Genomic DNA, 25,175 nt, shown 5'->3' with positions numbered 1-25,175 from the left:
AAGACCAAGACCAGGTGTATTGGCGCAAGACCAAGACCAAGACCAAGACCAGGTGTATTGGCGCAAGACCAAGACCAAGACTGGCTAAGTCTCGTCTTGTTCTTGCATTTGGGCAACACTAGGTATTTTAAAGAAAGTTAAAAATGTACAACGGACTCGTCCACTAAAACACCCCAAATCTTTGTGTGAAGAGGTGTGACGTCATCACGTTCGTTTCACGGCTCAGAATAATGACTCTCGCTAGTCGCGCCGATGCTCAGTTCTATGGGCATAGATTATTATGAGACTGACATATCGTCACATCCGCTCTAAGAAAATCCGTCACGTTTCAAAGATTTAAAGTTACCGAAGTTTTTTTTTTACTTTTCAACAATATTTACTCGCTCACAAATGAATTATAATCGAAAACATTGATAGAGGCATAATTCTGAAATAACAAAGTTTAATAAAAATAATATTTGACCTTTATTTGATTCACGTGCATATTGCCTATTGTATTTCCAAATTTTCCCTCTTTTTGTTGTGCTGTCAAAGGTTGCCTATTATACTGACTACTTCAGAAGCCACCACTTTATTTACCACGTATTAATCTATCTGCAGTGACCCTGGGGCGGAGTGGAGGGCGGGCGCGCTGGGCGGGCGGGTGCTGGAGGCGCGCGAGCCCGCGGCGCCCACGGACGACACTCACTTCCTGTGTGTCACCGTCACGCAGGCGCAGTGAGTATCCGTCCATTTTCAGCTAAGTCCCTATCCGTACCGACTGAAAAGTGACTGATCGAATAGTGTAGGCCTAACCCACGTTGACCTAAATAAATTTGTGTCAAGCTGAACCCTGGCTTTCTCATTTCTACCTCTCCACTTAGCTAGCCATTTTTTATAAGAGCGACAGGGTGGGACCTTGTTGGTGCGTTGCGACGTCCCAAAGGAACGGTCATGAAAAATATAGGTACTTATGGCAGAAACGACACAACGCAGCGTTACACTAATGGGGTCTCGCCCTAAGGCGGTGGTTTTAAATTATTAATTATTAAACATTTATTTCCAGATATAACATCCATAGTAAATAAGTAAAACATGTCGAAAATTGTTAGTCAAAATATGCAAAAATTTAATTAAATTAGATCCGAAATAATAAATAAATATACTTAAATGTCATTTTTTCGAAATAATAAATAAATATACTTAAATGTCATTTTAAATGTGAAATAAATGGGATTAAAACGTTTAAAGGTCGTAACGTAACACTTTGGAGTTTCTACACATGTTTATACCTTTATAGGGGGGGGGACGGGAGAAGAGCGCGCTTCGAGATCAAGTCTCAAGTTATCTCTAGCGGATACTACATGACCTACGATAATTCTGACTTATGTGTGTTTCATCTTTTGTTTAGAATATCTACGTTGCCTGACAGCTGGAAGGAAGAGCTTCACCCGAAATTACTACAATCCAAAAACGTAAGTATCCATCCTATATTTCATTACATTTTTGCCAATGCACGTTGAAAGTAAAGACCTCTCAGAGAATACAGATAAAAATTGGAAAATAACATTTCTTCTAATTGATTGCTTATTACAAGTATGTTGTATGTGTAGGCCTTTGTTTCGTAGTTTAGCTGACATAATGCCTAGCTTTAGGTTCCGTATGTGGGCCCAATCTGACCCTACCTTTATCCATATAATTATCAAACAAACAAGCAAACTAAGTCTATAGATCTTTTAAAATCTAAAGTTCGTCTCCACTACCTCCAAGAGCAGAACATTCAGCTTAACTGATCCCTATCTATGTGATGATGATGATAGTAATTTTAAGTTTATGTATGTATTTGTGTGTGTATGTATGTATTATAGGTATAGTTATATTAATGTTTTGGGTAGGTACTCAATTTAGACCATCTTCTATCGATATTGTAAGCACTACCAATGACTTTTTCAACATCACCAAAGGTTAACTGGTAGAAAATGCTGCTAGCATTGAAATGAAATGGAATATTTATTTAAGTATACAGGATAAGTTATTCAAAAAATATCACTGGCCCCACACTAGGATACCCTGTGTTGTGGGTACTAGTCTCTTCCGATATTGTGCAATATAACTACTTATAACTAAATCCAACAATCATTAAAAATCGTGAATTACCAATTAACTCTGGTAGAAAATGCTGCTAGCATTAAGTTCGCCGCTGTACCAATTTACTTTATGCAATAAAAAATTTAATAATAATATATCTTCTACCTCCCCCACAGTCGGTAGACGTGATGTGGGAGATCTACATGACGGTGGCCCCCCTAGAGGCGGTGCTGCAGCCGCGGCTGGCGCGCCACGCGGCGGTCATCTGCCGCGAGCTGATGCCGCGCAGCCGCTGCCGGCCGCAGGAGCCCGCCCAGACCAGGTATACCCCGCCCCCATTCTTACTTACTTACTTACTTACTCCGCTGGCTCAGCGACCCGAAGTGGATCTTGGCCTCAGCCACAAGAAGTCGCCACTGGTCTCTATCCTGCGCAGTCGCTCTCCAGTCGCCTGCCGAGGCCCCCGTTCTATTGTATTCTCTGTGGGGGTGTAAGTACCTGCACCCGGCTCTCTCGAGTGGAACCTTTGTGCATATCCCCAAGGTCTAAACAGCCTTCCTTCTTAGCTCTTAGGGTTGCCTGGAAGAGATCGCTTTTAGCGATAAGGCCGCCCTTATTGTATTATAGATTTTAAGTATTAAATGTTATTTAAGTGTTACTACTACTACTACTTCCTAAGCTTGGACCATTTCCTACCACGCTGGTCCACTGCGGGTTGGTGGGTTCACATATCTAGAAGTGCAGGTTTCCTCACGATGTTTTTCCTTCACCGTAAGAGCGATTTCTCTGAGCTGGCCCAAGATCGTAAAGAATGGCGGCGCCTCACTTCGGCCCTTTGCTCCCCAGCGGAGATTGGGAATAAGTAAGTAAGAGCGACGGTGTATATTGTACTAGATCTACATGACGGTGGCGCCGCTAGAGGCGGTGCTGCAGCCGCGGCTGGCTGGATAATATTAGTTAGGATTAGGATTAGTTAGGATAGTTTTGGCGATACGATTGGGTGCATTCAATGCATGTATGTATTCAGGTCAGTAACCAATCGTAGCGCGGGAATATCGCTCAAAAATATGGAACGTATCCTCTATAAATGCCTTATTCTACATAATATATTGACTGTTGACTATAGCTGTTGCTCACAAGCTTCCCATCGCCTTATATAACATCTTTACGTAAAGGACTTCCATCCCATCCCTCAACATTTTTTCCAAAACAATTCAAAACTAAAAATATCGATTAATTACTGCCTGCTAACACCATTTCGTGCTAAAATTGTCCAGGTCGTCCCGCCATCTCCTTCTTGGTCTGAGCAGGCCCAAGAAAGGGATAAGTGGAATGTTCAAGGAGAGACTTTGCCCAGCAGTGGGACACTAGAGGTTGAGAAAAAAATAAAATTACTGCCGTTACATATGAAAATTCACTTTCATTTAACTGTTACCTTTCCAGCGCGCGACCCAGCCAGTTCCAGTGGCCCTACCTGTACGTGACGGCGGGGGGGCTGCGGCTTCTCGTACACGCCGACGGGGAGGGGGAGGGGGACGGGCTGGAGGAGGGGGAGGGGGGGGATGACACCTTCGTGTTCTCGGTGAGTGGTACTGTGCCTCGAGTGCGAGTTTTTTCACCTATCGAGAAGTGAAATCGAAACGCTAATTTGTATGGCGCGGGAGACACGCCACCTAGCGGTAAGTAGCTGTACTAGCTCCGCGCCATACAAATCTGCGTGCCTGTACGTGACGGCGGCCGGAGGGGGAAGGGGAGGGGAGGGATGACACCTTCGTGTTCTCGGTGAGTGGCACTGCAGTCTGTGGCCCGGCCAGCCCCCGTATTTTGTAACTTTTTGAGAGTTAGCAACCGGTGACAATTGGTATCAACTTAGAGACTTATTAACCGAAAACACCAACAATCTTAGTGAAAGAAATATGCAAGTAGCCTAACAATATATCCTTACATTCAACATAAACCTTAATAATAATGCCTTCAATACTGTTAACTTCGAAATCTTGCTGGGAATACTTCGATCACTTAACATATCTCCAATGGTAATTGACTGGTTTCGCAGTTATCTGCAGGGGCGACGGCAGCGTATACGCATTGAGGATTCATACTCCCAATGGTGTGATATCGCAGCCGGTGTCCCACAAGGTGGTGTGCTATCTCCTCTGCTCTTCGCTATTTTTATTAACTCCATTTCTGATAAACTGATTTCTTCCTACCATCTTTATGCAGACGATCTCCAGATTTATGCACACGCTTCTCCTTCTAATCTAGCTCAAGCAATTGATACTATGAACACTGACCTGACTAAAATAGTAGACTGGAGTAAACACCATGGCCTTATGGTCAATCCGAAGAAAACTCAAGTTATTCTTATTGGAAGTTCTAGGTTGATGAACAATAATTTTCTTCGGATGGTGCCGCCAATTTATTTTGACGGGGTTCATGTACCCTATAGTGATACGGTCAGGAATCTTGGCGTTATTTTTGACAAGTTTCTGACATGGAGTCCTCAGCTGGAGGCGGTTAGCCGGAGGATGTTTGCATCCGGGGGATCACTTCGAAGACTACGCAATTTCCTTCCTACCTCCACCAAAATTGCTTTAGCTCAATCACTCCTTCTTCCCGTTCTTGACTACGCCGATGCCAGCTATCTTGATCTCACTGAGGAGCAACTTAACAAGCTTGAGCGTCTTCAAAATTATTGCATACGATTCATATTTGGCTTAAGAAAATATGATCATGTATCTGTATTCCGACAAAAACTCAAGTGGCTCCCAATTCGTCTTCGACGGAATACTCACATACTTTCACTACTTTATTCGGTACTGTTCAATCCTTGTTCCCCAACATACCTTAAGGAGCGTCTTGAGTTGAGATGCTCTACACACAGCCACTCACTACGTTCATCTCATAACTTTCGCCTTCATGTTCCCTCTTGCACCACGGTGTTTTATGAGGGTTCCTTCACTTTTCAGGCTGTTAAATTATGGAACGATCTGCCCATGGAAATCAGACTCGCACCCTCTCTACCATCCTTCAAAAACCAGCTCAGACAGCATTATTTAAATTTAGCTTATCCAGATTAGAATAAACCAGCATAATATATATATATAATATATATAATATATATATATATATATATATATATATATATATATATATATATATATTATAAGGTCTAGGTATATAATTATTAATAGCTATGTAGGTTTAAAGTATTTATGTGTTCATAATATATTTAAGTATTATTGTATGTAGGTATTTACACATTGTTCATAGTAATTATGTTGTATTTTCTCTTGTCTTGTCACACGTTACCCCTTTCTTTATACTTTATATTTCCTTTCAATGTGGTTGTCTGGAAGAGATTACTTTTAGTAATAAGGCCGCCAATTGTACCATTTTTCTTTACTATGTTTGTGAAACTGTTTCTGTTTGTGTGCAATAAAGTGTATTTTATCTTATCTTTTTATCTTATAAACGTTTGTGAAATCAGATAAGTCTGTAAACAGTTATTAATTAATAATGCTCTAAGCTGACAACCATTTTATAGCAACCAACCCCACTCGGAGTTACATTATACGGGGCAGTTCCAGTGGCCTTACTTACCTGTACTGTAGTCTGTAATTTAATTATGGAGTGTCCCCGAGTGACTTATCAACTGTAAGTTATACCTACAAGGGTGTAACCTGTCTAAGGCCGTGTACAGAAAGAAGGCTGGAAATATTATTTCACGCTTATCTTGTAGCTTACGGCCTAACTGGTTTTTCACCACTGTGACTAACCCTAGTTCAGCTCTACTATATATTTATCTCTGGAGTACTAGTCCTACTAACATGTTAAATCAAAATATTGAACCTTGTTTATAATATATATAAATATAAACACTCACACCTTGTACTAACTTGTTTATACCGATATCTTGGTAAACCATTTGGTTTTGTTTTCGCACTACCCTAATCTTGGTAAATCATGTTTCAGATTGGAAAAATAGAAATCAATCCGCATCCAGAGAACCCAATCTGCAGGTGAGAAACCTCGTACATACCATTACATATACATTCGTTTATTAGACCCCCGCAGACTGCAGACTTTTAGTCGGCCGATAGTCTGGTCGGGCTCTCAGTATGGAGATCTATGGTAGTGCGCACATTCAACGATTATTTATCGGCCGATACTCCAAGACCCCCGTCTTGGTCTTTTTACCCGACTGCCGAAGGAGGAGGGTAATGTTTTTATGACTGTAATTCAACTTTGTGAGATATTGAGTTGAGGCTCTTTCATTCTGGAGGTGCGATGTACACTCCCGGGCAATGAAAAAGTTCCACTCACAAAATACCGACACCATACAACCCCAATTTTTTCAAAGTTTTAATTTAAAAAATGAAACAAAATGTTACCGTTTTTAGTTGGTAATATCCTGATTCTCTGTTAAATGTACTTTAATGTTGCAGAAAACGTCATTAAGCTAATATTTTCCGTTTAGAAGTAATTTGGTGCTTTTCTTAGTGGAACCTTTTCATTGCCCGTGAGTGTATTAGTCTGTATTGTTGGTTTGTTTGCAGGCGGTGGGCGGGCGCGGCGGACAACGAGGGCGCGTGGAATTCCGCAGGCGCCATGGAGGGACGCCAATATGAGGTACCATACATAATTATCATTTACAGCCACTTTGGCTATGGTATAAAATAAAATAAAAATAAAATAAAATAGCTTTTCCATTGGAGTTTATGGCCGCCCAGCCCATTAAAATATTCAGTAATCAAATCCTAAAAATAACATAAATTAAAAACTTTATTTACTCAATTTCAAAAACGCGACGTTGCCGCTCTGACAAATTATAATGGAGGTTTAATTTCAGGTGTACGTGAAACACGCATCTATACACTCCGCGTCGCGTCGTCAGCTCGTCCAACAGGAGGTGCGTATCTGTGTGTCAGTTGTGAATACACAACTTATAGAGTGTCCTAATGCCCCAAAGTGCAGTCAAGGAGACCTGATGAAAGCCAATGATCTCGCAATAAGAGTAGCAAAACACTGGAGGAAGTTAGCTTAGTGCATTTACACGATTGAAGAAGAAGTTGTAAATATCAGTGGGAACTCTACGCTTACTGAAAACAAGCTAATTTCAACCTGCAACTTCATCGATAAACTTCCCGACAGAAGATCAACGCCTACTTTCGGCATCGGCAGGCATCAGGAAATATTGTATAATGCTATTTATCATCAACAATCTTGATGCCTGTCGATGCCGATAATGGGCGTCGACCCTAAGTTGTTGATGGATAAGCCTAGGCGTATGCTTGGACGCAGGCCGGGTAGTATCACGGACTGTGTCTGCCTTGCCTCCCACCATGCGCCTAGCTTGGCTAATTAACGGGCCTATCCAATGAAGATTCCATGCAGGTTCCATCGTGTCCTTGACTTCAAGCTTTACTTTTACGTGAATATGTCAGCAACTTGTTAGTGAAATGCATTACGATTTAGACCCTGTCCTCCCTGTCATTGCTAAACCCGTCCGGTATTTAATTTTTATTACAACGTTGTGTAAGGAGTACCAAGCCCGTCTGCTGAAGGGCGCCGGCAGCGAGAATCCCGCGGTGAAATGGAACCAGCCGGCCGCCGCGCCCATCACCACGCCCATACTGCACAAGTGAGTAAACCATAAACTCCTTATTTAGCTACACTCACGGGCAATGAAAAGGTTCCACTGAGAAAAGCACCAAATTGCTTCTAAACGGAAAATTTAAGCTTAATGACGCATTCTACAACATTCAAGTACATTTAACAGTGCATCAGGATATTACCAACCAAAAATGGGAATATTTTGTTAAATTTTTACATTAAATGTTTAAAAAAAAGGGGTCGTTTGAAGTCTGTATTTTGTGAGGTGAACTATTTCATTGCCCGTGAGTGTATAAGTATAGGGTTTTGTAAAAATGGTACTTTAGCCGGAAGAGGGTTGATCAGGGGGTCTTTTTGTAGAATAAAAGTAGTTCATAATGAGAAATGATGAGTGGTGACTTTCAGAATGACCCTTAAGGCCTAGTAATTTGCAACACTAGATTACTAAGTACAGTTCAACTATAAAGTACTGAAGTAGATCCTAACTAATTGTTAAACATTGTATTTAATCGATCTATTATATATATATTTATTTTGGGATGGAAGAGAAAAAGGTTTCCGATCTTAGGCAATGCGTTAAATATTATACCCATTGGTATTATACCCACGCGTGATTACCGCCGATATCATTTGAGCCCTCTGATTCCCAATAATTATAAACTCACTGATTCTTCAATCCTCAATCAGTTTGAAACCCCCGTCAATATCTCCCCGACTTAACTTCAAAAACCCAATACACCCAAACGATGTGAACACCTGGCAACTAGAAATGATAATAAATCCATAATAGCCCAAGGGTTCTAGTTGAAAACCAGCGCTATGGTGTGGTTTAGTATACCTGCCATACATCAAGCTGAACTAGAACCCATTTCAGCACCGAGAAGCAACATTCATGCTTATTGTTTTACTTACTTATTTTTTTATAACTTTTTAACCTTTTCTTGTATGTGTTGTTTCTGTGTGTGTTAGAAATAAATAAATTTTCTTTCTTTCTAATATCTAACCGATATCTCTCGTTCCCCCAACAGCATAGAACTGAGCCTGATCCTAGCGCCGGCGCTCTACACAGGCGAGTCACTCGCGTGCGGCGCCGCCGTGGAACTGAACCTGACCTCCGACTGTTCCTTGGACGTGGGGCTCCACCAAGTGGCCCTGTGCCGCGACCTCGCCGTGGCCTTCGCCGCCGCCACCAGCAAGTGAGTGTAGTGACGTCACTCCTCCCGCAGCTGACCCTCACCTCCGACTGTTCCCTGGACGTGGGGCTCCAGCAGCCTTGGCGTGGCCATCGCCGCCGCCACCAGCAAGTGAGTGTAGTGACGTCACTCCTCCCGCAGCTGACCCTCACCTCCGACTGTTCCCTGGACGTGGGGCTCCAGCAGCCTCGGCGTGGCCATCGCCGCCGCCACCAGCAAGTGAGTGTAGTGACGTCACTCCTCCTACAGCTGGGAGGTCACTCTATATGACGAAAAACGAAGTTTCGAAGCGTTCTTGCGTGAGCCACGACTCTATCTCGTTGTATTAAACGTGCCGATTGCGCTACAGCTCTCGTTCGTCCGTTTTTCGTCAGTATAGAGTAACCCTCCTGAACCTTACTTCAGACTGCTCGCCTGACATAGGCCTCCACCAGGTGGCGCTGTGCCGCGACCTCAGTGAGGCTATTGCTGTTGCTATGAATAAGTGAGTATAGCCCTAGATCGAACGCAATAATCAATGTAATCAACCTTTAGAAGAGTAAATTCTAATTGAGAGAGAGAGACAGAGTGCAGACTATGGCAAAACCTTTTCCTCTTAGATACGACCCATGTGCTTCAGTGCAGTTTAGGGGCTGTAAGGGTGGGACAATACAGGGACAGGCAAGAAATACCGCTTATGATTTCGTGGTGTCATCATAATTCAGCAATCATTCACCACCACCGTAGTTATGGATCTGACCGATGTCTGACAAATAAGGAATACGTACCTACATCGATTATTGTTTGATAATGTAATTTGAGTCGCGACCACAAGTTTCGATCCTCCGTTAACGTTGCGTATCGTCAACTGCCACTGTCAAAATGTAAGGCAAAGTTCGTTCCAAAAGTGACATTTGTTTTTTCCATATTCGGTGGAATTTCACGAAAAGCTAAACGTATTTTGTAATCTGTCATACGTTTGTCAGTTAGTATAAAATGTATTTAAAATTTGATTTAAATACGTTTAGCGTTTGGTAAAAGCGACCCTTCGTGTAGATTCGAAAATAGTATCGAATCCTATGCTCGCGCCTCTGGTCTCGTGTGGTAAACTAGCTGGACTTAGGTCTATCCCAAGAAGTGCCACAACAGTCTGCTAACCTCCCAGCTTGCTAATCCCATCGCATATTTAACTATAAACCCTCGCCTCCAGGATCGAGATTCCCCCGAAGGAGTCTGAGCTGAGCGTCTGCCGATATGAGAAGATGGTGTCGAGCTTGCTCCCCTCCCCGCATTTTGAGGAGGCGCAGGACGCGGCCAAGACCGCCGGGAATACTGAAGGTAAACATATTCATTCATCATCATAATCATCCACTGCTGGACATACGCATCTCCCAAGGAGCGCCACAACAGTCGGTCCTCGGCCTTCCTCATCCAGTCAGACAATTATTTTAAAAACGTAATAATATTAGGTCCTTACATATGAAATTGGCGTTTTCTATAGGAGGAACATAAAGTCTTTTTTTTAATGAAATAGGTATATTAAATTAATCAAAGTATGTACCATTGCTATGTATGCACTTTTGCCATCTCATAGGTAGTTCATTGATCCCCTTACTAAAAAAACCATTCGGGCGGGAATCAATAAAATCTTTGAAGGCGGTTTGGACTGCCCCATCGGAGTTGAATTTTTTTCCTTGCAAGTAGTTATCCAAATTGCGAAAAAAATGGTAATCTGTTGGAGCAAGGTCCAGAGAGTACGGTGGATGTCTAAGACATTCTAATTGAAGCTCCTCTAATTTGGTAGCCGTCTGTTGTGCAGTGTGTGGTCTAGCGTTGTCCTGAAGCAGCAGTGGCCTAGAGCGATTGACCAGCCTCAGTTGTTTAGCAGCTAGCTTTTCCATCATGGTTTGCAGTTGCTGACAATAGATATCTGCCGTAATCGTCTGGCCAGATTTAAGAAAGCTGTAGTGAACGACACCGGCACTAGTCCACCAAACACTTACAAGCAACTTTTTTTTTGTAAATTTTCGCTTAGGGCAGGATTTGGCTGGTTCGCCAGGGTTCAGCCATTGCGATGAGCGCTTCCGATTATCGTAGAGGATCCACTTTTCATCACAGGTAATGATTCGATTTAAAATTCCTTCATTACTGTGCCGGTTGAGTAACGTAACGAAGCAGTCGACGCGCGTTTGTCGGTTTGCTTCACTCAATTCATGAGGTACCCACCTTTCAAGCTTTTTCACCTTCCCAATTTGCTTCAAGTGGATTAGAATAGTTTTATCACTAACACCGGAGCCTGCAGCTAACTCGGATGTGGTTTGCGATGGATCCGCTTCCACAATAGCCTTCAATTCTTCATTATCAACTTTGGTCTCCGGCCGTCCACGAGGCTTGTTCTGCAGGTCGAAATTTCCAGAACGAAAACGTTGGAACCAAAAACGCACTGTGTTTTCTTTTGCGACACCGTCACCATACACATCATTAATCCTTCGAGCCGTTTCTGCAGCACTGGTGCCACGGTGGAACTCATACTCGTAAATAACGCGATATTTCAAGTTTTCCATTTTGTAAACAGAGTGACACAAAGAAAAAAACAAAAGAAGAAAAAACAAATGAATTAAGGGGTTTGAAACACAAATGCATGAGTAAATAGCTGTATGAATTTGAATTTGGAATTCCTAACCATAAAGGTAATATTTGAGATCAAAGTGGCCAGTACGACAAAACGCCAATTTCATATGTAAGGACCTAATATTTGGTTAAGGGCCCGTACAGGGTGACGTGCCGCGCCAATTTTGGGTTTTCAATGCTCTTCACACAGCACACGCAGTGACACGCACACATGTAAGTTTGCACAGTGGGTCGATAAACTTTTACTCGCCAACTTTATTGACAATTATGTTCAAGTACATTTTGGGTGATTTTAGGGTAAGTAGGTAAGTATAATTCTTACTTACACTGGTAGGCACCAGGAAAGAGTAGAAATTAATAGGGGTGCCACTTTACTCTATACTCGGAACCCGATTAGCTTTCTCAAACAAATGTGGTATTTACTTGTAGAAAGGTAACTACAAGTATTAAAGTGTAGATAATAAGTTTCGGGCATCCTCCAGCCAACTGAACCCCGACGACAAAGCAAAGTAAAGCATAGTGTCGCAAAAGGGCTATACTAAGCCAAAAGGGGATGACTCAAGGGGTCATTCTGAACAACTTTTGTTCTAAGAGATTTGCAAATTCGCGAAAAAAAAAATCATTTTCCATGGTAAAAAGTCACATGTCCAACAAAGTTTCTAAAAAAATTCAAAATTCAAAAATTCAAAATACAAAATATTTTATTTCGTAAACTTACATACTAGTTACAATAGTTGATGGGGTATCCTTTTAAGTATAAAGTACCTGTGCCAGGATACCCCGCTCTTCCATATACTAAGTACATTTTAAACAGTTTCTATGAAAAAGGTTTTTTTTTGTTAATTTCCAAAACTCGTAGAGCAAAAGTTCAGAATGACCCCCTGTCTTACTCCTTTTTACCCGACTGCCGAAGGAGGAGGGTAATGTTTTTTGATTGTATGTATGTATGTTTGTCTGTTTCTTTGTTCCCTCCTGTAGCCTAAACGGCTTGATAGATTTTGAGGTATTGTTAGAAGCGTATTGATGGCGCGATGGTTATAGGCTATGTGACGTTCCATTAAAATGTACATAGCGCCCTCTAGAGGACATAACGTGATGATCGAAAAAATAATAATTCAACTTTGCCGTGTAAGGTATCAAATGAAAGGGCTTGATTTTCACATTACAAAAATATGCATTTTGAAGGTATTTAAATAACGACACCAAAATTATTGAAATTAAAAATGATCATGAACTACTGACGTAAAATTTCATAAAATAAAAACAACTAAAAAGTTACAAATAAAAAAATACAATTATAAACAAACGAAAAACCCGACTGTACGCTAAAAACATGAAAACAAGTCCCAATGTTAATGGAAAGTATCGCAGGCGGGGACCAACTTGATCGCAAATCAAGGCCGTTTTCTAAGTAACATTCAGCTAAATGGTGAACCCTCTGCTGGTCCCCACCTACGATACTTTCCATTAACATTGGGACTTGTTTTCATCTTTTTAGCGTGCAGTCGGGTTTTTTGTTTGTTTATAATTTGTTTAGTACTATATACCGCTTTTTCAATACCTGTAAGTACATTTTTTGGTAGCAGCATAATATTTTTACTTAATTTTAGGGTTTCGAACGTCAAAAGAAAAAAGCAACCGTTATAGGATCTCTTTGTTGTCCGTCTGTCTGACTGACTGTCTGTCACCGCCCTTTTTCTCAGAAACGGGTAAAGATATCAAGCTGATATTTCGCATAGATGGGGAGTACCCCAAAAAAAATATTATGGTACTCCCTGTCCCACACAAGTAAATTGGGGCTTATATTTTTTCCAGTTATTTTGATGTGTATCCTTTTTTTTCTTTGTTGTATTGTATAAGTATATGTTTCTTTTCTTTAAATCTGTATTTTTTTTGTTGTTGCTGTCTATGTGTCGAATAAATGTATCTTTATCTTCAAATCACGCCATCTATCGTTTGTTTTTTTGTGTCTACTGTCTATAGAAGAAATTCCGTCATTGACAATTTTACGTTACGAATTTATTTTTATTTTTACATTTTCGTGGAGATCCAACAGCATTTTGTTAAAATAAATATAATAATAAAAATTATAAATAATTATTACTTATGAACACATAACAACTTGATGCCATTAACAGAATGAACTTAGTAAACCCAGTAAACCTAACACATCCAGAGGAAAAATTAAATCTCTTTCTCTCTCTCTGAAAAACATACTTAATAGCCCAAACTCGATGCTTTTAGCTATTAAATCTTTGAAATAAAATTCAGTCACCTCCGTGTTACTGCCCTCATCAGATCCTCACGAGACCATGCCTCAACCAGTACCATGAGACTGTGTTTTTGAATCCTAACCTAATCTTCCTACGTATTATCATCACTTAGATCCATTCACTATATTCCTGCTCCTCATCCCAGGGCCGTGGGGACCGGAGGCATGTCAGCTTTTTAAAGACATCAGCAGCAGACTAATAGAAGCCTCAAGGGACCCTAGGGCTGGCACTTACCTATCACAAAGGCTAAGCATCGCTATATAGCGGGGTAACGCGGCCAGCGTCTTGGGTACCCTACCCGACAGTGGCAGCGATCTGGCCAGCATCTTCTTTTTAGTTTAATTTTAATTTTAGTTTTAGTTAGGCATTAATAATTATAATTTAATCAAGAAGTACCATGGACTTAACTAATAAAAAACATTATCATTTAATTTATTGAATATAGTATAAGAATTATGCTTCCTCAATTTCAAATCAAATTATGTTGGTGTCATAAAAGTTGAAAAAGTGCAATGACAACCAATGTGCAGTGATTTTGTGTCTGTACACAATTAGATCGCGAGCTGTCAGTGCAGCCTAAACCGACGTGACCCTTCTTTGGAGGCCACCGGCCGACTGAGTCAAACGTCGCTTGTGTTTATGATTTTATAACACAGAAAGCCGCCATAGATATTTGTATGAAGATTTGGGGGAAAAAAATTGCTCAAGTTTGGGATTAATTTACACAAAATAGGTGTGTGTTTATTAAAAAACAAGGTATTTAGCGCCTAGTCCAAGCATTTATCTTTATAATTTGATAAGAATCATATGAAAATTCTTGATAATTACGACACAGTTGTTACAATACGGGAGTGTGATTTACTGGTTTTTCGTAATTAATTTAAAGTTATCCATAAGCATTTAATTAAATTCGAATGATTCAGCACCTAGCTAGACTCTTCGGCTACCTGTGTGATTTTTTTCAAGGCTGTAGAGCATCATTTACTACATAATTCTATGACAATGCCAACCCTCGATTGCCTATTGCCGACCCTTAAGCATCTACTGATTACTCCAAATATGTCCAACGCATATAGAAAGTTGGTGGGATCAAAGTAATTGACAATATTTTTCACCGCGAAGACATTAAATGCTGACTAAACAGTTAAATGTATCCTGTCCCAAATCTCTAGTTTTAGGGTAAGTTTGTCCTGCAGTGGAATATTTACAGTTTGTGTGTGTAAAGCTGACTCGCACTAGCCAAGGTGGCTGCTATGCTTTAACAGTATACGACAGGAATGAGAAAGGCATGCCGAGGTTTATAGTGTGAGCATTACCGCTGTGCATACGCGGTAAGGCGCGGGGCGGGGCCGTCATGACAGAGACAGAGATAGAGACGTGACAGAGCGCAGTAGCCGATTTCTCCACCCGTCTCGCCGCGTGCATACCTCAGGGAGTGCACAGCGGTAATAGTCACACTATAGCTTAAGTACGGTCAGCTGCATAAGTTGTTATACACTTCTGTACCTTGTCAAACTGACGAACCGTCAATGCTTCAATAAATGGATAGTCTTAGCTTGACAAGGTTCAAATGTGTATAGCTACTTATGCAGCTGACTGTACCTCTGTGGCTCAGCGGCTTGAGTGTTATTACTAATGTACTTATTCCCCACAGCGACGGACTCGGGCGTGGACACGGCGGCGTCGTCGCGCCGCGGGGACTTCGCGCTGCGCAAGAGCGCCTCCTTCACCGCCGACGAGTGAGTTGTTTGCTTATAAATCGTTTCACATTTCTTTCTTCTTCTTCTTTGGGTACTATCTCCTATCGGAGGTCGGCAATCATCTGGCTTATTCTTTCCTTCGAGACTGTTGCTCGGAACAAGGATGTGGTGTCGGTGTTGTACCAAGCTTTAAGATTTTGGACCCAAGATGTTCTTTTTCGACCGGGTCTTCGACGGCCTCGAATTTTCCCTTGTAGGAGAAGTTGCAATAAACCGTATTTACTGTTGCGCATAATATGTCCCAGGTACTGCAACTTTCTCCTTTTTACGGTTTTAAGCACTTCGGTCCCTTTTTTCATTCTCTGCAATGCCGTTTCGTTTTTTATTTTATCCCTCCATGATATCTTCAATATTCTTCTATAAACCCACATTTCGAATGCTTCTAACCGTTTACACATGGTCTTGGTTAAAGTCCAAGCTTCTACTCCGTAAAGAAGTACTGAAAATATGTAGTTTTCACATTTAGGTGCATAAAAATACTGTTTCACAATGTGTGGATAATAGCTACCTGTGGGACAAAAGACATGCTGTTTTACTCTCTATAATTACAGTCTAATTACTACAACATTGACGGCAGGTATTTTAACCTACAGGCTACAGGTAGCCATTATACAGATATTGTGAAACATGCCCTAAATCTAAATTAAATAAAAAGGCAATAAAAATGCGAACAACAACTAATTTATGCATTTGCTTGCTTGTCTCCGTTTACATTACACACATCAACTTCTGCAATTTCTATTGGCACCGTGCTTAACCATTGTCATTCCCCCCCGGGTTGGACCCTGCGGACTACCTGTTTTATTGAAATCGTGAACCTTGCTTAACCATTTTCGACATTTCCTTCACAGACTGGACCCGGCTGACTACCTCGAAGTGTTCGTGACAATGGGCGCGGTGGACGTGGCGGTGTACGCCTTTGACGACGGGGCCAGCCACGTGTTGCGCCCGCCCGAGCCCGAGCCACGCGCGGAGCCGCGCGCCGCAGAGGTAGGTGCACAGGCGTAGTCACACCGCCTCACTGCCAGTTTCTATAACTCTATCTATCTATAACTGGTAGTTACTTTTATACGATTTTGACATAATCTAAAGTAACAATCTGTCAAAATCGTATGAAAGTAACTACCAGTTATAGATAGATAGAGTTATAGAAACCGGCAGTTAAACATATTTCCAGAGAGTCACAGCATGTCTTTTGTCCCACAGATAGCCATTATCCAGATATTGTGTTACGGACACTTAGGGCTACCTTTACCAAACGCGAAAAGTATTTAAAATTGTATTTATATCAAATTTTAAATAGAAAGAAAGAAAGATAAAACTTTATTTGACTCTGACAGCAATCATACTTAGGGCCGATTTTTCAATGCTCAGATAGACAACCAGATAGCGTTTATTCGACAGATAGCGAAATATTGAATTTTTCAACAGTCAGATAGAACTTATTCGTCCACTAATTCAGTTACCTGGAGAATAAATCTATCTGCTGCTTGGGCCGCCAGATAGCGCTTATTCGATTGATAATTTGACATTTGAGGTTATTAAGTAAGTTCTTTTTTGTGTTTATACCAATTCTAAACTATACAAGCGCAGATAATAATCGTCTTTTCAATGGATATTTTCGATGATATTGATGATTAGGCGATCGAAAAAGAGGCAGTAGGTAATGAACGAATATATTAATCCTGTTGAAAGGAAAGTCAGAGTCGTCAAAACTAGGCCTGATCATTACAGCATGTGGGATGCAAAAGAATTTCATCGCCGAAAGGCGCCAGACTACAAACATTATTTTTGATTTATTTTTAAGCATTAATTTTATAAAACAGGAATGTAGCAGCACTTCCTTCATAATAAAATATTAAGGTACATATAGTTTCATTTTATGATAAGTAGGTAACCTATGCTATATATAAGTATCTAAGACATCCCTCCTGCTTGGCGGGATGATCTTCTATGTCCAGTAGTGGACTGCTATAGGCTGAGGAGAAAAGAGAGAAACCATCTAGTACTTGATAATAAAACATAGGTGTTATTTCTTTCAGTTTTTATTCATTAAATTTAAATTAAGGATACGTTGAATGCTAATGTTGGAGCAAATGCCTAATAAACACCTTTTCTTCTACATCGTTAAATGAAGGTAAATTTGAGGGCGCACTTCCAGTATTGTACATCTCCTGCCTTTGCAGGGAAGACTTCTTCTTCATTGTTTTTTTGATGCCCTCGTACTTTAGGATTTTCCATGAGCGGACACTTGCAGTTATACCACTGGAGTTAAAAGAAAACTCAATTTTCTTCCATGCAGTCTCCTTCTATATCTATCTATCTTCTATCTTTATTTGTTGCAGCATCGGTCTTTTTATTTTCTATGACATGTTTGAATTTATCTACCAAACTCACTAACACAGTAACTTCAGCATTATTATTTGCAGCAAATTCGCCGAACGCTCTCTTTTTTGTGATTCCATTGCGATCCAAAAATAACAAATATAAATACCAAAATTGAAACAACAAAACCAAACTTTACCAAACAGTCAGTGAGGCTTGTGGCTTGACAGTGACAGTTGACTCTGACAATCAAAATAGTAGTCTGTCCTGCTTTAGCACTAGTGTCTGCATATATTTGTTTCACCTTTCCAGAGTTCAAGTAGAAAAATCGGTAAGATAGTTATCTATGGAATAAATCACAATTGAAAAATGGTTTAGCAACTATCAAGCCAATAAACAGCCAAATAAATTTATTCGTTTGATAGTTATTTGATCTATTATCCTGCCATTGAAAAATCGGGCCTTAATTATACATTTTAATATAGAAGTTAGGTATAAATTTGCTGTCCGCCAAAAAGGTTGCAGCGCCCTTGGCTATTATTGGCTTGGCTTGGATTAGCTAAGGATACTGCGCTGGTGTTTCAGTGGAGGCCTCCTTTATAGTGACGCACTCAGTGTACTTACAAAAAATACCAATAACATTAAATAAACAAAAAAACGAAAAGCTAACAAATACAAGGGAAACAAAGTGATGTAAATGTAACTCAGCATCGCCAGATTATCTGGAAGCAGCACTTGCAAGCTAAATAACGTAACGGTCATCATCAGCGAACAACCTTCTACTGCCGGATATAGACGTCGCACTGATAGAATCGCGCGAGTAAGCGATGCGAACATCGCCAGATCGCGTACAAACATTCATACAGTTTTCCACCGCTAAAGGCCTATTAAAAGTCGTAAAAGAATACTTCTGGGATCAATTGGTTTAAGAACTCTCGTTACTAGCCACTCTCCAGTGTCCATTCACATGATACAGATCTCATCATCCCTATATTTTTCTTTTAAGAGTTTGTATGACAAGAAGATTAAAAAGCCAAAGAAAAGTCAGAAAGATAAAGATGATCTGAATCGGCCGAGCCACAGTTTATCGACCACTCTGGCCAACTCTTCATTCCATAAAGGACTTTTGGAGTTGCATGTACGTCGGTATATGATTCGATAAAAAATACATGAAGTTTAACTTAGAAGTACATACTTAGTAAGTTAATTTGATCTAAAATTTGTTGACTTATGACTTTTTATTTTTATAACGATAGTGCAAAAAATATTGTATTCTACTGTAATCCGTTAGTTTTAGATATTTAGTAATACCATATTTATTGTAATTTGATACGGTTGAGATTAAGTGAATTCATACTCAACATATTATGGTAACTACATTGTAGACAGCAGTACGTATATGCTGTAGCTAATTTAGTACCTCTAAAAAAATTTTTTTTAAAATATTCTATACTAATAATAATGTCCTCCTAGCCGAATTTCGATTACGGCGGCCAATCTCATTTGAGATCAGCCATCTACGCAGGAGTAGATTATAGTGCCCAAGTGTGTGCGCAGTACACAGGAGCACTCTCTGTTCCATCACTCTCATAGCCCAATGGGACGGATTGACCGACACGACTGGAGAGAGCTAGGCGCAGGACCGACTGCTTTACATGCCCATCCGACAGCATGGATCGTTTCACTGTTTCGGACATCAGGTGATTCTATACTAATGCCTACTTACATAATAATTAATATTTCAGGTGCCGCACGTGCGTAAACCCGGAGGGACCATTCCGCTATTCCACGTGACACTGCAACAGCCTAACATGTACTACTGGAAGAAAAAAACGCAGAAGACTCTTCAGGTGATTCACAAATTTTATAACATTAATATTTGTACTAGACTACGTCGAATTGAAAACATAACTCTTCAATATCTATAGAGCTATATCTGCAAAATCATTTTTCCAATTACGTTGTAATATTTGTTACATATATGGCTTTTAGATGTTAACGATAAATGCATCTACATCAAAATTTGCAGTTAATGTTCAGCAACGTAGTCAGCATGTCGTCTGGTGGTACAGACAGCGATAAGCGACCTATCGAGCGTGGCGCGACGTTAAATGGCGTTTTAATGATACAATTCCATAATATATTTTAAACTCCCTACTACGGCACGCTATATATCTGCATGTAAATGTAAAAAATGAGTTAAATAAATGGCTATCTTATCTTATTTACTACGGCACGCTATCGTCGCGTCCTTGTCCTTGTCACTCCCCACCTGTCTAACCGGACCTTCAAAAGTCACGTTTACCCGCAGCTATCCCTGTTCAACATGGCGGTGGCGCTCGGCTCTCGCTCCTGGAAACTGGAGCTCATCTCCACGGCCCGAGGAGCCGCCGACCCCGAGACCGACATACCGCCCGCCGTGGCCACGCTCACCGCCAGCCCTGGTGAGATAATCAGACTGCCAGCCCTATGACACCTGTCAAATCCATATACACTCACGGGCAATGAAATAGTTCCACTCACAAAATGCCGACACCAAACGACCCCAATTTTTTCAAATATTTATTTAAAATTTGTACAAAATAATACCGTATTTTGTTGGTAATATCCTGATTCTCTGTTAAATGTACTTCAATGATGCAGAAGGCATCATTAAGCTAGCCTTTTCCGTTAAAGAGTAATTTGATGTTTTTCTCAGTGGAACCTTTTCATTGCCCGTGAGTGTATTTTGTCATTAATTTGTTGGTGTTCAAAGGAAAAAGCAACTTATTCACCAATCATAAGAATCTTTCAATCAAACGTCATAGGAGACGGGTAGTAATAATCCGGCTTTTTAGGCCTGTAATGAAATAAGGAAATTTACGCAATAATTCGCCCGTAGTCTAGCTAGCTTCAGTAATCTTCTAATCGCAACGTTCATTGAAATTAAGCAACACGTGGCTCATGGGTGACCGATTTTAAGTATTTGTTTTCTGGGTGCTTGGGTTACGCCGTGGGTCCCTGTAAATATTCCGACAGCAGTCATAAACCCTGGTCATAATAACTAACTTGACTAAACACGACCTAATGGCGTAGTGGTTAGTGACCCTGACTACTGAGGCGAAGGTCCCGAGTTCGATTCCCGGCTGGGGCAGATATTTGTTTAAACACATATATTTGTTCTCGGGTCTTGGATGTGCCCCGTAAAATGGCAATAGGCGCGCCCCCTATTACATTGGGACCAACATAAACACTGGCGAAAAGTGGGTGCAGTAATGCACCTCTGCCTACCCCGCAAGGGAGTACATTAGTACAAGGTGTGAGTGTTTATATTTATATATTTTATTGACTAAACATTCCAGGCAGCACGGCCATATCGCGCGCGAGCAACCCGCTGGCCAGTCGAGGCACCATGAGGCTGGACATCGAGCGGCCCGTCACCCTGCACGTGTCTGAAGACAGGCTGCGGAGACTCAGGGCCATTGGACAAGTGGTGAGTAGCGGCTATAGTGCGCGCGGAACAAGCTGGCCGCGCCTTGGTATATGAACGGTGGGACGGGGTGGCGGGGGCGCTTGTTTTCAATGTCAGTTACTACTAAGTCCAAGCGCCCCCGCCTCCCCGTCCCACCGCTCACACACCTAAGGCGCAGCCAGCTAGTTCCGCGCGCACTATAGTTCTATTGTTTAACTGAGTGTTGTGCTTGAAGGAAGGTGTGTCTTATATAATCACGTTTTGGGTTTTATTCAGAAATTGTAGTATTCGGTTTTTACAGTGTTTTCTTCATTCACAGATAAGCAAAAACCTATGTGAGTCTGAAGTCTCATATAGTTTGGTACAAGACGTAGAATCCGATGAACCGTGGGCCTACAGGATACGCAATTTCATGAGTAAGTTTGAATTATTATTGTTATTTTGTATTAATAAACGTAGGCGTTTGAAGTAAAGCGTCTGTGACGCCGCGACAGAATATTCTATGACCGCACGGTGCATAGAAAATTGCAGAATCTACTCGATTCTGCAGGCCTAAGACAGTCACAAATAAGTTACAGAATTTATTTACACATTTACCCCCAGTTTCATCATACACGGTTAGATCATAACCTAGGAATTTGTTGCTGACTTTTGACACATCTGTCACGAATTTAATATGAAGATGACGTATAAATCATGAACTAATCCCTAGTTATGATATAACCTATGCTCTGTCCATTATAAGTACTCGTAAATAAATAAATAATTGGTTTTTTGACATTCGAAATCCCATACAAATTTGACGACTGCAAAGGAAAACCAACTTTACTTACCAGACATAAGGAAACGTCTAAAATACAATAACATAGTGGAAACTCTGTAGTATGAAGAAACTGGGGCTTAACGTTTAATTAACTAAACAGCCAAAATATTATTTCCAGCATCCCAATCAATCGAGTCTATAACCGTGACGACGACGCAGCTATCCTGCGTTGGCGCTGACGCGGCGGCGGGCTGCGAGCGAGTGTCTTTACAGGCGACTCTGGAGCGGCACCCGGCGCGGCTGGTGGCTCGGGCCGGGGCCCGGGTGCTGGTGGCCGCCGGGCCCGCCAGCGAGCCGCGCCGCCTGCTGCTGCACCCGCTGCTCCTGGGGTATGTACCGCCATGTAGGACCACCATGTAGGACCACCATGTAGGACCACCATGTAGGACCACTAGGGAGGACCACCATGTAGGACCACCATGTAGGACCACCATGTAGGGCCACCATGTAGGACCACCATGTAGGACCACCATGTAGGACCACGCTGGAGCTCCTTCTGTTGGCACCAGCCGACGAAGTGGCTCCCTGAGTCGATACACAAGAGCGTGACAAGAGTTTTGCATCGCGCTCATGTGAGTGAGCCTCAATAGCGAGCGCGACGGAAAACTTTTGTCTGAGAAATAGTGTCCCGTGCTACGGGGCCTGTTGGAGTTATGAAAACAAGCTAGATTTCTTTAAATCGTTTATTCACACAGTAAGCACAACCATTTTCCTCTGACACACAAGCTGACATAAAGCGACCACAAACTCTAGCTCTATGCGGCACCTACTCATCATCAAACAGCCTACAAATTTACAAATCCAACAGGCCCACCCTAGAGCGGCATCCGCCCGCTAGCGTCAGGGTACGGTGACCTGCGCCTAAAAGTATACAGGCGGAGTGTTTAAAATAGCGATCCCTGATGATGAAAGGACCAGCTACATCTGCTATAAATCCGGGGACGTGTTGTGTGTGATGTGTGTAGCAGTGGTGTTTATGTGGATGTGATTGAGCAGCATGTGAGCTCGAGATCGCTATTTTAAAAACTCCGCCTGTATACTTTTAGGCGCAGGTGACCGTACATACAGCTAGCGTAATCTGGGGATCGTTTCTTGTTGTTTTGACGGACGGCATCGCAGATGCTGACGTTTGTTCCAGTATTATGCTAGTAAAGTCCGCGCCACCACTGAAGTCAAAAACATTACCCTCCTCCTTCGGCAGTCGGGTAAATAGACGCCGCGCTGCACTCACATGACTATTATGTGTCAGATTTCTGTCAAATTGTATGAATAACTCAAATAAGTTAGTAGTTCTTAGTTTAGACCACAGTCTTGCCGTAATACTTCAAAAACCGCAACGAATACAACTCCTGTCTGACTTGAAGTGATAGTGAAAGTATGATGTAAATTCTAGAACGCAATCACTAACTTCTTAACTCTTCTTCTTCTTCTTATGATTGATATTATCTACTAACATAGGCTAAGACTCACTGTTACTAACAAATTTTATGGATTTGAATTATCTGAAATAAATTTAATTATTATTAATTAATTATTATTATCTCCGCTTCTCCCAGCACGGAACTAGTATCGACGTGGGAGCCGTGGCGGCGGCGCGACGACGGCACCCACCCGAAGGACCCTAGTCTCCGGGTGTTGGTGGAGCTGGACCGGGTGACCCTGGACCTGAGGCCCGAGGACGTGGCCCTGGCCTGGAGACTGACCCGCCTGGTGCAGGGGGTGATGAAGGAAGGGGAAGAGGTGAGATGCCATGACATGTTATTGATGTCGATTCTGAAGGCAGAAATTCTAATTTTAACGCTGTCAAGCAAAAAAAAATGCTAGTATAAAATGAGATTTCAGGGAACAGTCATAGAGTCGAATTGTAAACAAAGAATTTAAGGTTTTGACAGCATTAAAATTAGTTTTTCCGCCTTCAGAATCGACATCATTATGGGATTAAATTATGTTGTACGGCACTGAACTACATTTTATCAGTGTGTTAGTAAACGTATTTATTACTTATCATTCCTCTACTATTTTAAAGTACGATCCCTAGACCGTAAAGATGCTTTAGTGTCATGGAAACTTACTGAGGTATAAAATAAGGTTAGGTTATTTGGATGAGTTTAAGACGTATACATTTACATTTATATTTTTTTTTGTATAAAGTGTTTTTAGTTAAAAAAAATTAGAATGCTATTACTGTTCGCCTAGCAATTTGGACTAAAGATAAGCACAGATACCTACTGAATGGTAGATTACGCGCTGCTCAGACTCCTTTCATTCCCAAATGTACACTTTGCCGTTTTCTTCACAATATCGAATACGATAAACACCAACTATCAAGCCAGTAAGAGATACTAAGTACATTCACTAGGCTACTTTTCTTTTGTAATATACTTTTGATATAATTTATTCTTAAATCTTTATTAACCGACTTCAAAAAAAGGAGGAGGTTCTTTTTTTATAATCTGCTCTACCCTCCAGGACTGGAAGCCTGTGTCCACCCCGTCTGTCGCCAGCACGGACCTGCTGTCACAAGAGAGGGAGCAACAGCGTCGGCCGGAACCACCGTCCACGCCGTCAAACGACGAGCTTGGGGCGCATTATTACAAGGACGATTTGAGGTAAGCCATCCTATTCTATTCTATTCTATTCTGGTAGGGGGTGAAGTTCCTGTACGTGACTCTCTCGAGTGGAACCTTTGTACATATCCCCTTGATTTCAGCTCAGCCAGCCTAGCTTCCGAGTAAGCCATCCTATTTCGCACTCATTTGTCCATCCCAACATATTGCGTTCAGAATCGTGAACGAATAAACAAATAATTGACGATGGCCGGATGGCGCAGTGGTTAATGACTGACTGCTGTGCTGAAGGTCCCGGGTTTGATTTCCGGCCGGACCGCATATTAATTTTAGTAGAAAAATGTGTATACAGTGTTCAGAATAATCACACCGTTTCGTTTTAACTACGAATTAAAAAAATCTTCTCCAGAGAAACTTAGTATGTCACGTTGTTTAAAATTATTTCTTGAATCATCCCTTTCAACAGCTTTCAACCCTATTTATGATAATA

At 41.3% G+C, this 25,175-nt stretch overlaps 1 protein-coding gene across 1 annotated transcript in view; it reads left to right on the top strand.

Moving 5' to 3' along the window:
* Positions 1-25,175, top strand: part of LOC105395537 — a 93,248-nt gene that overhangs the window by 27,745 nt on the left and 40,328 nt on the right. Inside the window, exons 31-49 of the mRNA XM_048632795.1 lie at positions 601-717; positions 1,391-1,454; positions 2,244-2,389; positions 3,511-3,649; positions 6,043-6,089; positions 6,627-6,699; positions 6,920-6,979; positions 7,611-7,711; positions 8,712-8,879; positions 10,066-10,193; positions 15,414-15,498; positions 16,371-16,509; positions 19,590-19,694; positions 20,156-20,288; positions 21,186-21,316; positions 21,615-21,711; positions 22,237-22,447; positions 23,675-23,858; positions 24,588-24,727. Of these exons, the coding sequence (XP_048488752.1) occupies positions 601-717; positions 1,391-1,454; positions 2,244-2,389; positions 3,511-3,649; positions 6,043-6,089; positions 6,627-6,699; positions 6,920-6,979; positions 7,611-7,711; positions 8,712-8,879; positions 10,066-10,193; positions 15,414-15,498; positions 16,371-16,509; positions 19,590-19,694; positions 20,156-20,288; positions 21,186-21,316; positions 21,615-21,711; positions 22,237-22,447; positions 23,675-23,858; positions 24,588-24,727 (2,268 nt within the window). The remainder of the gene's footprint in view (positions 1-600; positions 718-1,390; positions 1,455-2,243; positions 2,390-3,510; positions 3,650-6,042; positions 6,090-6,626; positions 6,700-6,919; positions 6,980-7,610; positions 7,712-8,711; positions 8,880-10,065; positions 10,194-15,413; positions 15,499-16,370; positions 16,510-19,589; positions 19,695-20,155; positions 20,289-21,185; positions 21,317-21,614; positions 21,712-22,236; positions 22,448-23,674; positions 23,859-24,587; positions 24,728-25,175) is intronic.

Source organism: Plutella xylostella, chromosome Z (genome assembly GCF_932276165.1).
Source record: "Plutella xylostella chromosome Z, ilPluXylo3.1, whole genome shotgun sequence".
NCBI lineage: Eukaryota > Metazoa > Arthropoda > Insecta > Lepidoptera > Plutellidae > Plutella > Plutella xylostella.
Note: the sequence above shows the minus strand (reverse complement) of the source record. Positions and strands in the feature narration are given on the sequence as shown.